Genomic DNA, 14,358 nt, shown 5'->3' with positions numbered 1-14,358 from the left:
CCAAGATCTCAAGTATGAATCACTTTATTTCTTGAAGGTATGTGATATATTTATAATACCTTCAAGTTACAAATTATTAAATATTTATTTTTAATTGTGTTAGAAAATTATAAGATAGAATTTTGTAACTTCACCATATAAATCATTATTGTGGCAGTGAATATTAAATGAATATATTTATCATCGAAAAAATGATTTGTTATCTTGGACCATGCACACACAAATTTCAATTATATAAAGAAAGCATAGCAAATTATAAATTTATATTAGTGAATATTTGAGTAATGCAAGTTCTTTTTCAAAATAGAAACCATCCATTAATTCTATAACTAGAACAGAAATTTGTCTTCAAGTTGCGGGCTGGAAAGCTGATCTTGGCTGGAAGGAGAATTAAGCAGAAACAAGTTTGATGAAGTTTTTCGGGGTTTTAAATTGTATCTGATGTATTTATTTAAAAATATATTAAAAAAATATTTTTAAAAAAAATTAAATGATGATTCAATTACTGTGCCAAACGGTCCTAAATGTTTCATCTGAAAGAGCTTTTACACCTTATACTTCTTGACTTGTTGATAAAAATTAATCGGCCTTTGAAGCTTGATTTGAAAGAGCTTCAAGATGTTGATGTTTTTTTTTTCCTGGTTATCGGAGAAATTGATGAAGATCTTTAAAACTTTAAGCTTGATCCGAAGGAGTTTCAAGGTGTTGATGATTTCTAATTTGTTTAAGAATTTCTAAACTTTGAGGAAGTTCCTGTTGAAGAAAGCTTTTTTTTTTAAAAAATTATTCTTGAATTGAATTTCATATTTTCTTATGACTATTTACATTGTTGAAAAGTAAAATTTACGTTGATTACCATTTATTCAGGGGGTATTTTATTAAAACAAAAAATAGAAAAGTCATTTAAAATATGTTAATTAAATGGGTATTAACTTGCTGTTTATTTTTACGTATCAAAAGTATTTTTTGAAAAAATTTAATTTTTTTTATTTTTTATTTGCTTCAAATTAATATTTTTTTAGTATTTTTAGATTATTTTTATATACTAATATCAAAAATAATTTTAAAAAATAAAAACATATATTATTTTGATATATTTCTAAATATAAAATATTTTAAAAAATAATCACAGCTATACTTTTAAATATGTTCATAAATTTATGAAATAGTATGTTAAACTTGAATTAATAGAAGGATTTGATTGAGAACCTATTGATATATCAAGGCCTAATCAGGATGAAAATTGATAGAGGACCTATTTGAGATTACAACTACAAAACAGGGACTATTTTGAGGTTTGCTCTTTGGATATACAACTTGATGAAAAGAAGAAGAAGAAGAAGAAGAAGTGACGTTTGGTGCACGAAATTGGATCCAGGAATATTAAGCAAAAAAATAATCCAGCTGTATGTGACGTGTCGTGTGGATATGAGTCAGCGATTACTTGTTAACTTGTTATTGGCAAGACAAACACTCTTTTTTGCCACGTCAGGTAAGGATATGCCTTTAGAGTATCTTTTGCTAATTTCCCTCTTTGAACCCTTAACTCTCTCTTATTTACATACAACATCATAGTGTTTTTATTATATTATGCCCTAAAATTAAAATTAAAAGAAATGAAAATTGCTTCTTTTTTTTCACCCACATTTTCTCAATTTCCCATGAAATAAAATGAATGACAAGAACCGACGTTGATTGTATTTGGGATAGACTTGTAAAATTTTGATGTTTACAGACTAATTAGTTAAAATTATAATGCTTTTAAATAACTCTAAATTACAAGGGATTTGTACTCGCTTTTTATCTAGTCATATTATAAAACTAGAAAACACTATAATTATAGGGCTGGCAAGTAAAAATAGCAAGCTCCTAGAAATCACAGTGTATGAATACATGATTCAAGGTAAATCACGAGTACCAAAATTACAAAAAAAAAAAAAAAAAACTAACTGGGCTAAGGAATTTACGTATATCTAAACACAATCCATTGTAGACAGAAATAATGTAATTACATCTTGAATTTCCAGGAAAAAAAATGATAAGCTTAATGTATAATATAAAAACTATATTATCTTTAAAAACAAAAAAATAATAATTAGGAGCAATTAAGTATTTTTTTTATATATATAAACAACATAAAAATTATATTACTTTTACAAGCAAAATTGTTAAGAGGTTGGTGTGTATAAATATATTTATATGTGTAAAAACTATATTATTTTTAAAAGTAAAATTTATTAATCTTGCATCTAAGGTTTTTTTTCTATTTTCAAACTAGTTATTAGTTATAAATAAGTTTGCTTTGGTTGATTTGATTTTTTAACAATCATGAATATTATTTTTAAAAAAATATTGGTGGCACTGTCTATATTTTTTTTACGGTACCATCAGGCTTGAACATTACCTTTCAAAATGACTTTTGAAGTGTCTTGCCATAAGCTTTTTATTGGTGTCGTGCATGTACATAGAGGAACAGTGGTTAGGTTTTAATAATTTTTATTTTATTTTTTATTAAAATACAAGGGTATTATTTTATTTGTTTTTTTTATCTAGTTTTCTCTTTATTTTTGTTTGTTGTTTTTTTATTGATTTTTTTCTCTTCAAATTCTATCATTTAATTTCATTTAATCTTTACATCAAATTTAATCCTTATTTTTTTGGATATTTTAATTATATTTTTTAATTTAATCCCTTAACATTTTTTTGATTTAGAATTTGTTCATGTTGATTTTAAGGTTTGCTTTCCATTTGGTTGGTTTCACTCTCGTAACTTGGGTGATAATTCTCAAAGTTTAGCATGGATTGACTTTGGTATTTTTTAAAGTTCTTTTTTAAATCTGATTTTTTTCAATTTATTTCTTCAATCTTTGTACTCTTTTTTTCACTTTTTTTTTGCAGGGCTATCTCAATCATGTGCCTAGGATTGTAGGGTTAATGGGTTAACTCGAGTTTACTTGAATTTTCTTACTATTTTTTTAATTATTTTTTAATTTTTTCATTTGATATTGGACTATTTGATAATTGAGTTTCGTGATATTATTTAATTTGTTTTTGATAGGTTTTGTAGTTTTTGTTTTACGTTGTCAATTTTTTCTTTAAATTTTTTTATTTGTATTATTTAAATTAACTAAATTTATTAAACCTAGCCGAATTAATAATATAAGTCCTAAATTGTTTTTGTTTTTTTTGGAATGTTTGTATAAATTTAATATTTTTTTTATGCTATAAAAAAGTTGGACTGGCTGCAGGTTAGCAGGAGGCCTAAGTAGTCTAACATTAAATTACCAACATCTTTTCTTTTCCGCAAAGAAGGTTGAATAATAGAAGCAAAAAATCTCTTAAAAAATAAAAACCATCAACCTGAATCCCAGGTTTCCAACGAAATCCTATCGTACCAAAATAAAAAAGAACAAAAAAAAAAAAAAGAGAAGAAAGCATTTCGACACTGTTTAGGAGTGTGGCTTGAATAAAAGTTCGCAAAAATTTAATTTTTTATTTAATTTTTTTTTATTTTTAAATTATTTTGATATGCTAATATGCAAAATTAATTTTTAAAAAATTAATTTAATATAATTTTAAATAAAAAATATTTTAAAAATCAATTCCTTCCACTTTTGGTTAACTAATGTCTCGTTAACTAATGTCGGGAGAAGGTTTGCAGAATGTGCCATCCAGACCTGGATGCCCGAGACAAGTTACATCCTTCAACATTGAGTTGATTGAGAATTATGCTTTATAATTTATTTTGTTTTATTTTCTATAAAATTATCACAATTTTATAACCCGGATCGCAGATTTAAACCCACGACCCGGACATAAAACTAAGATAACCTCATAGAAAGTAAATGAAAACAAATTAAAAAATTCAATTCTCAACCAGTTCAATTCTAAAAAATAAGATTAAAAATATCAATTAAAAAAATAAAAAAATAATCATAATCAATTCGTCAAACTCATGACCCGAGTCATAATACTGAAATAACCTCATAGAAAAAATAAAAAAAATAACCCAAGTGAACCTATAAAAATTCTCAAAACTAGTCATAAAACTAAAATAATCTCATATAGAACAAATCAAAATAAATTATGAAACTCAATCCTTAATTGACTCCATCATATTCAATGTTAAACAATAAAACTTGTAAAAGTTTTAATTAAAAATAAATAAATAAATAAATCATGTAAATTTAAATTATCTCATTAAGAAATCTTCTTGGATTATAAAATTAAAATAATCTAATAAAAAATAAATTAAATTAAATGAAGTCTAGTGTGTTAAAAAAGACCAACCAGAGACAATTTTTCCCAACCAAAAGTAAAAATAAAAGACACTTTTAATTTTTGTTTTAGCCGCCACCCCCTACCCTCTCTCTGTCTCATGTGATTTACCTAGTTATTTAATGTATGCTTAACACTTGCAAGATGAACCCTGGCTTCAAATCTCCCATCCAAAGGCTTTCATTATGCTCTCTGCTGGGCACTGACAGGTCAGGTTGAAGCGACAGGCTCCTGATGGAAGCTAGGCTAAAGCCCTCCTCGCGTTGTTCTACCAAATGAGAAAAGAGCTCGTCACTTGCGATCGAAGAAACGAGATACAGATCGCTGAGAGGTCAATGGTTAATCAAAGGCTTGACCAACGGGAGAAGACAAGATGACCAGAAGTCCAAGAGGGGTGGGTCGACAGGAGATGCAAGTCATTTTGAAGGATTTATCCGGTTTACCGGTCTTCAAATAAAAAAACGTTACAAACCAAGCTGAACCGGTTAGGTTCGAACTGGCTTTTGATTCCATCCAGGTTAAATTTTTCAGACAGAACAATGACCGGTCTGGTTGGTTTTTGGTTCATAATCAAACCAAATCAGACCATAAACACTCATAATGAAGCATAATCTCTAATGAAATACAATACTAAATGATGAAATTAAAAAAAAAAAACTAATACAAAAAGAAAAGAATTGAGTCAACTGGATTAACCTGTTAAACTGTTATCCAAGTCATGAAACGAGGACAATCCAAAAAAAAATCAATGCTAAAGGACCCGTGATCCAGGTTATGAAAACGAGATAACCTCTTGAAAAGAAAAAAAAATCGATCCGATTTGATCAAGGTTAAAATATCAAAACTCGTGACCTTAAATATGAGACCAAGATATCTCCATATAAAACAAATCAAAAACATATTATGAAATTTAATTCTCAATTGATTTAATGTTAAATAATAAAATTAAAAAAAAATATTCAATAAAAAACAAACAACAAACACACACCCGACTTGCTACCGTGAGTCAATTGATGGGCCTAGGTTTTTTGTTTTTTTTTTCTAAATTTTTCTTTGGTTTTTTTGTTTGCGCTCCAAATTTTTTTATCAAATTTACTAACTTTTCAGTTTTTACATGTGGTTCTTAAATATCATGATAAATTTTATTTGAATTTTAATAATTTATTTTTCAATTATTATGTGTAGGATATAAAACTAATAATATTAATGGTAAATTGTTCATGAAATTTCAATTCAATTTTTTTATTTTTTTATTTTTAAAATTATTTTTTAATATGATTTTATCATATTTATAGATTTTTAACTTTCAATCGGGCATAAAATATAAAAATACTATTATATTATTTTTTTAAAAAAAATTATTTTAACAAGTAGCCTAACAATATAAAATAAAAAGTTTCATAGCTGGCCATTCAAATAAACAAAAGGCCACAAGATCACAGCCCAACAACATCGCACATAAAATATAAAAAATACTATTATATTATTTTTATAAAAAATTTGTTCTAACAAGTAGCCTAACAATATAAAACAAAAACTTTCATAGCTGGCCATTCAGATAAACAAAAGGCCACAAGATTACAGCCCAACAACTGTTAATCAAGTTGCTTGCATTGGTAGAAAGCAAAGAGCAGCTCGTGAGCAAGAAGGAAACAATAAAGAATCGTGTCCGCAGGAATATCAGGGACTAGGGGGGGAAAGAACTATCCTGGGATATATGATTAAAAGAAAGCATAAAGAGTTCACAGAGACAGGAAATGAAATTTGTAGAATGTGAAGTGTCATCTATTTTTTATTCTTATAAAGAAAGAAAGAGCCACGGTTATTCCTTGCATCATGCTCATTCCTTCTCATCACATCAAAATCATCCTTAACAACAATTCAAGGAATATATATGGGCCATGGCTCCCCTCCAACAGTTATCAATCGTGCATAATACTGACTTGCATTCAATTTAAGCTGAAATTATTCCTCAGTCTATTAATTTCAAGTATATGAACAAAGCTTTCTCAAAAGAGGTATATGGCCAAAGCCCAACTCTAGGCTCAGCAAGAAAAACAATAGCACATATCAATATAGGGAAAATGTTCAGTTAACTATAATGTATACGGCAAGGCACCGCCACCGCCACCGCCATCCTAGTGTATATAGTGGTGTAATGCTGGTGTCACTCGGTTCCCTTTTTTTACATCTTTTATGTAATTCCGGGCAGAAACAACAGCTAAAGGCAATGAGACTATTATGCTGCTCTATGTTATGCTACCAGCCTAATTAATCATATACCAATATTTCCTATTTCACTTTCATATATATTCGCTGACCAAAATTTCCCTTGGTGGTGGGACGGATAAACCCTAGAAAGATGACCTGTAGTTATATAGTATAACTAGGTCAAGCTCCCTATATAATTTTTCATGCTATCTGCAAAAGGAGAGGTCACTGATTACAATTATGACACATGGCAGTAACATTTTTAGTGTTAATTTTATAAATTAATCACTTCATTGAAATGTCAGAAGCGGTAAAAAGATTTTATGAGAAGAACCGCGTACCTTGTAAATATATGGGTCATGCCTCCCTCCTCTGCCAGATCTTTTCACTTCTTCTTGCCTTAACAGCCTAAAATTTCACCACGGTTCATCAACAATCAAACGGTGATGAAGATTTTGCAAGTGATAAATTTTTTTTTTTTAAAAAAAAGAGCACTATTGCACACAATTAGATCGAACACATTCCACGTGCCAATCACGGGAGCTTACTCACTCACATTCTCAAAGCTTTGCTTGTGCTAGGACTGTCTCCAAGCACTTGACGAATCCTTATTTCAGCGAAACAACCGTTAGACAGCAACTTCAATATTGCTTCGGCTAGGCTGCTAAGGTAACGCGAGCCAGAGCCAGATCTAGATCTGATCCTCTTCGGCTCCTCGTCATCACGAGCCGGCTTCATCATTAATCCTTTCCTTTTCGTATGGTGGTTTCGCGCGCAAGCTGCGCTGGGAGTGCTTGACAAACACGAACCTGACTCCGTCGACGCCTCAACTGCCTTCTCTGGCGGAGCTACTGCGACGGTCCTCTGGTGACCCGAGATCCAGTTCACCTTCGAGCGCTTCCTTCGTGCTACCTGCAAGAATTACGAGAATTAAACTCAGCAGCAATGATTATTAACTGATCAAAACACAGAGAACGCTTCGTTTAACAACAAAATCACACAAAAAACACTAATAAAAGGACCGATCTAGAAGCAAACACAGTGCTATAAAGACCTTAATCCAAAGAGCTTAATCGATAACAAATACAGTAAGATTGAGAGAGTTTGTCTTAGATAACATCCAAACAGAAGCAAAACTGAAGAAAATCAACTAATAATCACCAAAAGAGATTCGTAATGACTTCAAACGGGGATTTCTACTCAAAATCAACAAAAAAGAGCCAAAAATCACATACTAATCAACCGACAAGCATAAAACAGGAAAAAAAACGATTTCTAATAGAGATATTCACTCAAAATCAACAAATAACAGCCAAAAATCTCGCTATGCTAAAATCATCCAAATAGAGCAGAAAAACACTAAAATATCAACTAACAAGAATCAACAGATACGATCACTCAAAAATGAACAGAACGAAGCCGAACAGCAACTCTGAGATTAAACCGAGAAAAAATGAAGACCACCTCGGGCTTCATTTCATGGCAGCGAGACACAATAGCGACGATCCGTAGCTTGTGAGCTCGAATCTCCTTAAACGAAGATACATCACTAGTAAGAGATGAAACGCAGGATTTCGAGCCAATAGTCACCGAGCTCAAGCTCTCTTCTTCACTGCTTATCTTTCTATCACTTCGCTCTTTCACAGACTTCTTTCCATCAACACCAAGACTACCAAAACAAAACGACATCGTTAATTAAAATACAAGCAAAATTAAAAAGCAAAGCAAGTTTTGATTGATTGAGTAATTACTTTGAAGGAGGAGAGATGGGTGTGGTGTTGGAGAGGAGGAGAAGAGCAGAAGCGACAGTGCATTCAACAGGAGAAGGAAACGGATGCATTTTTGTTTGAACAGAAAGAAACGAAACGAAACGTTTTTTGTGTGGGTGGCGGGTGTTCCAGATATTTGAATTTTTACTTTTCCTTTAGTTTTTGTTACTGCTATTTTTGTGCTCCCTTTCTACCGGTTTTATCATGGACAGCCGGATGCTTCTCGCGTGGGGTGGTTACTGTCATGGGAGAGAGTGTAGAATAACGAGACTGTTTTGAATGCTTGCCAGGTGTCAGGTGTTACAGTGCGAGTTTTGCATACAAAGTTTTATTGACCTTCATGTAATCGGGCTGTTTGTTAAGTTTAGGTGACAGCCTGTTAGCTAAAGAAAGTTTCAGTAAATATTAGATTACTAGATAATTCACTCGTGTTATGTTGCTGGTTAAGAGCGTGTTTGGCAGTGTGGATGTGGGTGTTTTTCAAATAACTTTTTGTACTAAAATACATGTCAATGATGTTTTTTCATATTTTAAAAATTATTTTTGACATCAGCACATCAAAACGATCCAAAATGTACAAACCATATTAAATTTTAGCAAAAAAAAAAAATTCAATTTTTTTAGGAACGCCGCCGCAACCGCGTTCTCAAACGGGACCTAAGTAAGATTTTTCTTGAACGTTAGAAAAAAGTTCAACTGTTGCTCATAATTTTTTTTTGTAAAAATATTTTTTAATTGTTTTGAGATTTGACTTGTATAATTTGGTTGATTTTACAGGTTTAAAAATAATTTATATAACCTGTAAAAATATAGTTTTACTAAACAATTTTAAGATGGTATAGTTTTTTAATATTAAGATAATAGCATATTAAATTGACTTCAGTCAACCCGGGTTAACATGTCAAATGTGTAAATCGAGTTTTGAGACTATAATAACCTCATAAGAAGTAAATCAAAATAAATTATGAAGCTTAATTCTCAATCAATCTAAATGGTGAAATTGAAAAAAAATCAATTAAAAAATAACCTAAAAAAAGTCTCAGGATAACCTGCTAAACTTGCAACCTGAGTTATAAGATCGAGATAACCCTAAAAAAAAAATCAAAACAAATTACAAATTCTAATATCTATTCAACCCAATGTTGAAAGATATTATTAAAAAAAGTCAATAGAAAAAAAAAATATAAAAAAATACACGAGTCAATCTATCAAACTTATGACATGGGTCATCATACTGAGATAACCTCGTATAAAAAAATAACTTGATTTAACCCAAGTTAATGTGCTAGATTTGTGACTTTAGTCATGAGACTGAGATAACCCCACAAAGAGCAAATCAAAATAAAATTATGAAACTCAATTTCTAATCTTTCTTGCCGGACTTAACATTGAATGATAAAATTCTAAAAAACATATAATTAAAAAAAAGGAGTCAAGTCAACTTGAATTAGCTTGTTAAACATTATTTCTCAGTCATGAGGTCAGGATAACCTAATAAAAACCAAACTAAAATAAATTATGAAATCTAATTTTCAGTCAACACAATATTAAATGACGAAATTGGATGGAAAAAAACTAAGTCAATTGGATTGAACCTTCAAACTCGCAACTCAGGTCATGAGACATGGATAACTCAATAAAAAACAAATCAAATGTTGAAAGACACGTGATCTAGGATATGAGATCGAAATAACATCTTATAAAAAGAAAACAAAAAACAACCAGATTTAACTAATATTAAAATGCCAAAACTCATAACTTTAATCACGAGATCAAGATATTTTCATACAAAAAAAAATTATGAAACTCAATTCCTAATCAACATAGTGTTGAATGATAAAATTAAAAAAAAAATAACACAAAAAACAACTTAAGTCAACTCACTAAGCATTATTCTGTGATCATAAAGGCTAAAATAACATAATAGAAAGTAAACAAAACAAATTATGAAGTCTAGTCCATAATCAATCTAATATTTGGTTGATTTGAGTTTTTTCTTTTCCTTTTCTCATTGATTTTTTTTTCTTGAATTCATCATTCAACATTAAGATGATTAAGAATTAGACTTCATGATTTTCTTATGTATGTTTTTTATGAGGTTATCTCTATTTCACAACTCTTGTCATAAGTTTGGCGGGTTAACTTTAGTTGACTCGAGTTTTTTTGTGTTTTTTATTTTTTTTTAATTTTATCTTTCAAAATTAAGTTGATTGGGAATTGATATTCACAATTTGTTTCAATTTATTTTTTATTGGATTATCTTGGTTTCATGACTATGGTTGTGGGTCTGACAAGTTAATCCAGGTTGACTCGGGTTATTTTTTTTAGTTTTTTTATTCAATTTTTTTTCAAACTTCATTCTTGAAAATTAAGTTTTCATAATTTATTTTGATTTACTTTCTATGATGTCATGATCTCATGATTTAGGATGCAAATTGACAGATTAATTGGCTTGACCTAACATGTTGTTGTCTCAATATTTATTAAAAAGATCTCATCTTAAATATTTTTTTTACTCGAATTATGTTTTTACTGGTCATCCGAATTGTTTTTGAAATAACTAAGAGAATCAAGTCACATCGGATCAAATTCTACACGGTTTAATTTTTTTTCTACAAGAAAAAACATTACTAATGTCTAGATATTTTTTTATATTAAAAAAATTAATCTAACTTACAATATAATATAACATGGTCAAATGATATAATATAAATATACTAAATTGCACCATTTCTTTGGGCTACCCCGTAATAAAATCAAAATAATGATCATAGTCATACTCATAATAATAAAAACCCAGCTCATGTATATACTTAACACTCTTCTGCTTCTCTCTTCCCTACATCTCCATTTCCCTCTTCATGCCTTGCGTTAAAGAGAACACTAATTAACGACTAGTTTTTTTTTTATCTTTCTGAAAATTACTACAAATCGAGTGGGCTTTTTTTATAGCCTCTGTTAACCAAGTGGGCTTTCTGTTTCTGTTTGGTTAGGGTGTCTGTCTGTATTCTGGGCTGTACTGGGCTTATCATGTTCTGAAGGACAAAAAAAGGCCTTATAATAATAATAATAATAATAATACAATACTAACAATAACGAAGAAGACAAACAAGACAAATAAACTGTTCTTACGGTAAATTCCAAGGCAAAATTGGAAACTTTCGTTTCCTGATGTCTCACAACGTTTTCAGGGCTTTCTTCTTCTTCCTGATGATTAGAATCACCTTATTTCTTTTTTTTTTTTATATAACTCGGGTATTCGGGTCAATTTATATATATTACGACTAATTTTTAAATTTACTGAACACTCTACAAGTTCAGTGAACAAGTAAAATACTACGAGAGTGACAAACATGTATAAAGAGAATCAAACCCAAAAATAAAGAAAAAAAACAAGTTCCTTTCCCTACTAGACCAAGATCTCAAGTATGAATCACTTTATTTCTTGAAGGTATGTGATATATTTATAATACCTTCAAGTTACAAATTATTAAATATTTATTTTTAATTGTGTTAGAAAATTATAAGATAGAATTTTGTAACTTCACCATATAAATCATTATTGTGGCAGTGAATATTAAATGAATATATTTATCATCGAAAAAATGATTTGTTATCTTGGACCATGCACACACAAATTTCAATTATATAAAGAAAGCATAGCAAATTATAAATTTATATTAGTGAATATTTGAGTAATGCAAGTTCTTTTTCAAAATAGAAACCATCCATTAATTCTATAACTAGAACAGAAATTTGTCTTCAAGTTGCGGGCTGGAAAGCTGATCTTGGCTGGAAGGAGAATTAAGCAGAAACAAGTTTGATGAAGTTTTTCGGGGTTTTAAATTGTATCTGATGTATTTATTTAAAAATATATTAAAAAAATATTTTTAAAAAAAATTAAATGATGATTCAATTACTGTGCCAAACGGTCCTAAATGTTTCATCTGAAAGAGCTTTTACACCTTATACTTCTTGACTTGTTGATAAAAATTAATCGGCCTTTGAAGCTTGATTTGAAAGAGCTTCAAGATGTTGATGTTTTTTTTTTCCTGGTTATCGGAGAAATTGATGAAGATCTTTAAAACTTTAAGCTTGATCCGAAGGAGTTTCAAGGTGTTGATGATTTCTAATTTGTTTAAGAATTTCTAAACTTTGAGGAAGTTCCTGTTGAAGAAAGCTTTTTTTTTTAAAAAATTATTCTTGAATTGAATTTCATATTTTCTTATGACTATTTACATTGTTGAAAAGTAAAATTTACGTTGATTACCATTTATTCAGGGGGTATTTTATTAAAACAAAAAATAGAAAAGTCATTTAAAATATGTTAATTAAATGGGTATTAACTTGCTGTTTATTTTTACGTATCAAAAGTATTTTTTGAAAAAATTTAATTTTTTTTATTTTTTATTTGCTTCAAATTAATATTTTTTTAGTATTTTTAGATTATTTTTATATACTAATATCAAAAATAATTTTAAAAAATAAAAACATATATTATTTTGATATATTTCTAAATATAAAATATTTTAAAAAATAATCACAGCTATACTTTTAAATATGTTCATAAATTTATGAAATAGTATGTTAAACTTGAATTAATAGAAGGATTTGATTGAGAACCTATTGATATATCAAGGCCTAATCAGGATGAAAATTGATAGAGGACCTATTTGAGATTACAACTACAAAACAGGGACTATTTTGAGGTTTGCTCTTTGGATATACAACTTGATGAAAAGAAGAAGAAGAAGAAGAAGAAGTGACGTTTGGTGCACGAAATTGGATCCAGGAATATTAAGCAAAAAAATAATCCAGCTGTATGTGACGTGTCGTGTGGATATGAGTCAGCGATTACTTGTTAACTTGTTATTGGCAAGACAAACACTCTTTTTTGCCACGTCAGGTAAGGATATGCCTGGAGAGTATCTTTTGCTAATTGCCCTGTTTAAACCCTTAACTCTCTCTTATTTACATACAGCATCATAGTGTTTTTATTTATTATATTATGCCCTAAAATTAAAACTAAAAGAAATTAAAAGTGCTTCTTTTTTTCACCCACATTTTCTCAATTTCCCATGAAAAAAAAAAAGAATGACAAGAACCGACGTTAATTGTATTTGGGATAGACTTGTAAAATTTTGATGTTTACAGACTAATTAGTTAAAATTATAATGCTTTTAAATAACTCTAAATTACAAGGGATTTGTACTCGCTTTTTATCTAGTCATATTATAAAACTAGAAAACACTATAATTATAGGGCTGGCAAGTAAAAATAGCAAGCTCCTAGAAATCACAGTGTATGAATACATGATTCAAGGTAAATCACGAGTACCAAAATTACAAAAAAAAAAAAAAAACTAACTGGGCTAAGGAATTTACGTATATCTAAACACAATCCATTGTAGACAGAAATAATGTAATTACATCTTGAATTTCCAGGAAAAAAAATGATAAGCTTAATGTACAATATAAAAACTATATTATTTTTAAAAACAAAAAAATAATAATTAGGATCAATTAAGTACTTTTTTTATATATAAACAACATAAAAATTATATTACTTTTACAAGCAAAATTGTTAAGAGGTTGGTGTGTATAAATATATTTATATATGTAAAAACTATATTATTTTTAAAAGTAAAATTTATTAATCTTGCATCTAAGGTTTTTTTTCTATTTTCAAACTAGTTATTAGTGATTAATAAGTTTGCTTTTGTTGATTTGATTTTTTAACAATCACAAAAATTATTTTTAAAAAATTATTGATAGCACTATCTATATTTTTTTTACGGTACCATCAGGCTCGAACATTACCTTTCAAAATGACTTTTGAAGTGTCTTGCCATGAGCTTTTTATTGGTGTCGTGCATGTACATAGAGGAGCAGTGGTTAGGTTTTAATAATTTTTATTTTATTTTATTTTATTAAAATACAAGGGTATTATTTTATTTGTTTTTTTTATCTAGTTTTCTCTTTATTTTTATTTGTTGTTTTTTTATTGATTTTTTTCTTCAAATTCTGTCATTTGATTTCATTTAATCTTTACATCAAATTTAATCCTTGCTTTTTTGGATGTTTTAATTATATTTTTTGAT

General features: G+C 28.8%; 1 protein-coding gene across 1 annotated transcript; it reads right to left on the bottom strand.

The window, feature by feature from the left end:
• Nucleotides 1–5,739: 5,739 nt before the first annotated feature.
• Nucleotides 5,740–8,329, bottom strand: LOC133689463 (uncharacterized). The gene is made up of 4 exons (XM_062109321.1): nucleotides 8,241–8,329; nucleotides 7,900–8,158; nucleotides 7,046–7,401; nucleotides 5,740–6,897 (listed from the first exon to the last, which is right to left on the bottom strand). Exons 1-4 carry the CDS (start codon nucleotides 8,327–8,329, stop codon nucleotides 6,780–6,782), a joined length of 822 nt encoding a protein of 273 aa, XP_061965305.1. The 3' UTR covers nucleotides 5,740–6,779.
• Between the last annotated feature and the right edge of the window lie 6,029 nt (nucleotides 8,330–14,358).

Source organism: Populus nigra, chromosome 3, assembly GCF_951802175.1.
Source record: "Populus nigra chromosome 3, ddPopNigr1.1, whole genome shotgun sequence".
In the NCBI taxonomy this organism is placed as follows: Eukaryota; Viridiplantae; Streptophyta; class Magnoliopsida; order Malpighiales; family Salicaceae; genus Populus; species Populus nigra.
Note: the sequence above shows the minus strand (reverse complement) of the source record. Positions and strands in the feature narration are given on the sequence as shown.

Excerpts from the sequence above, each read along its gene's own strand:
- LOC133689463 (XM_062109321.1), bottom strand. The coding sequence starts at position 8,329 with ATGCATCCGTTTCCTTCTCCTGTTGAATGCACTGTCGCTTCTGCTCTT. Across the intron at positions 7,402-7,899 it reads TTGCTGTTCGGCTTCGTTCT|GTAGCACGAAGGAAGCGCTC; the intron begins GTTCATTTTTGA and ends TAATTCTTGCAG. Across the intron at positions 6,898-7,045 it reads ACAAGCAAAGCTTTGAGAAT|GCTGTTAAGGCAAGAAGAAG; the intron begins GTGAGTGAGTAA and ends GTGAAATTTTAG.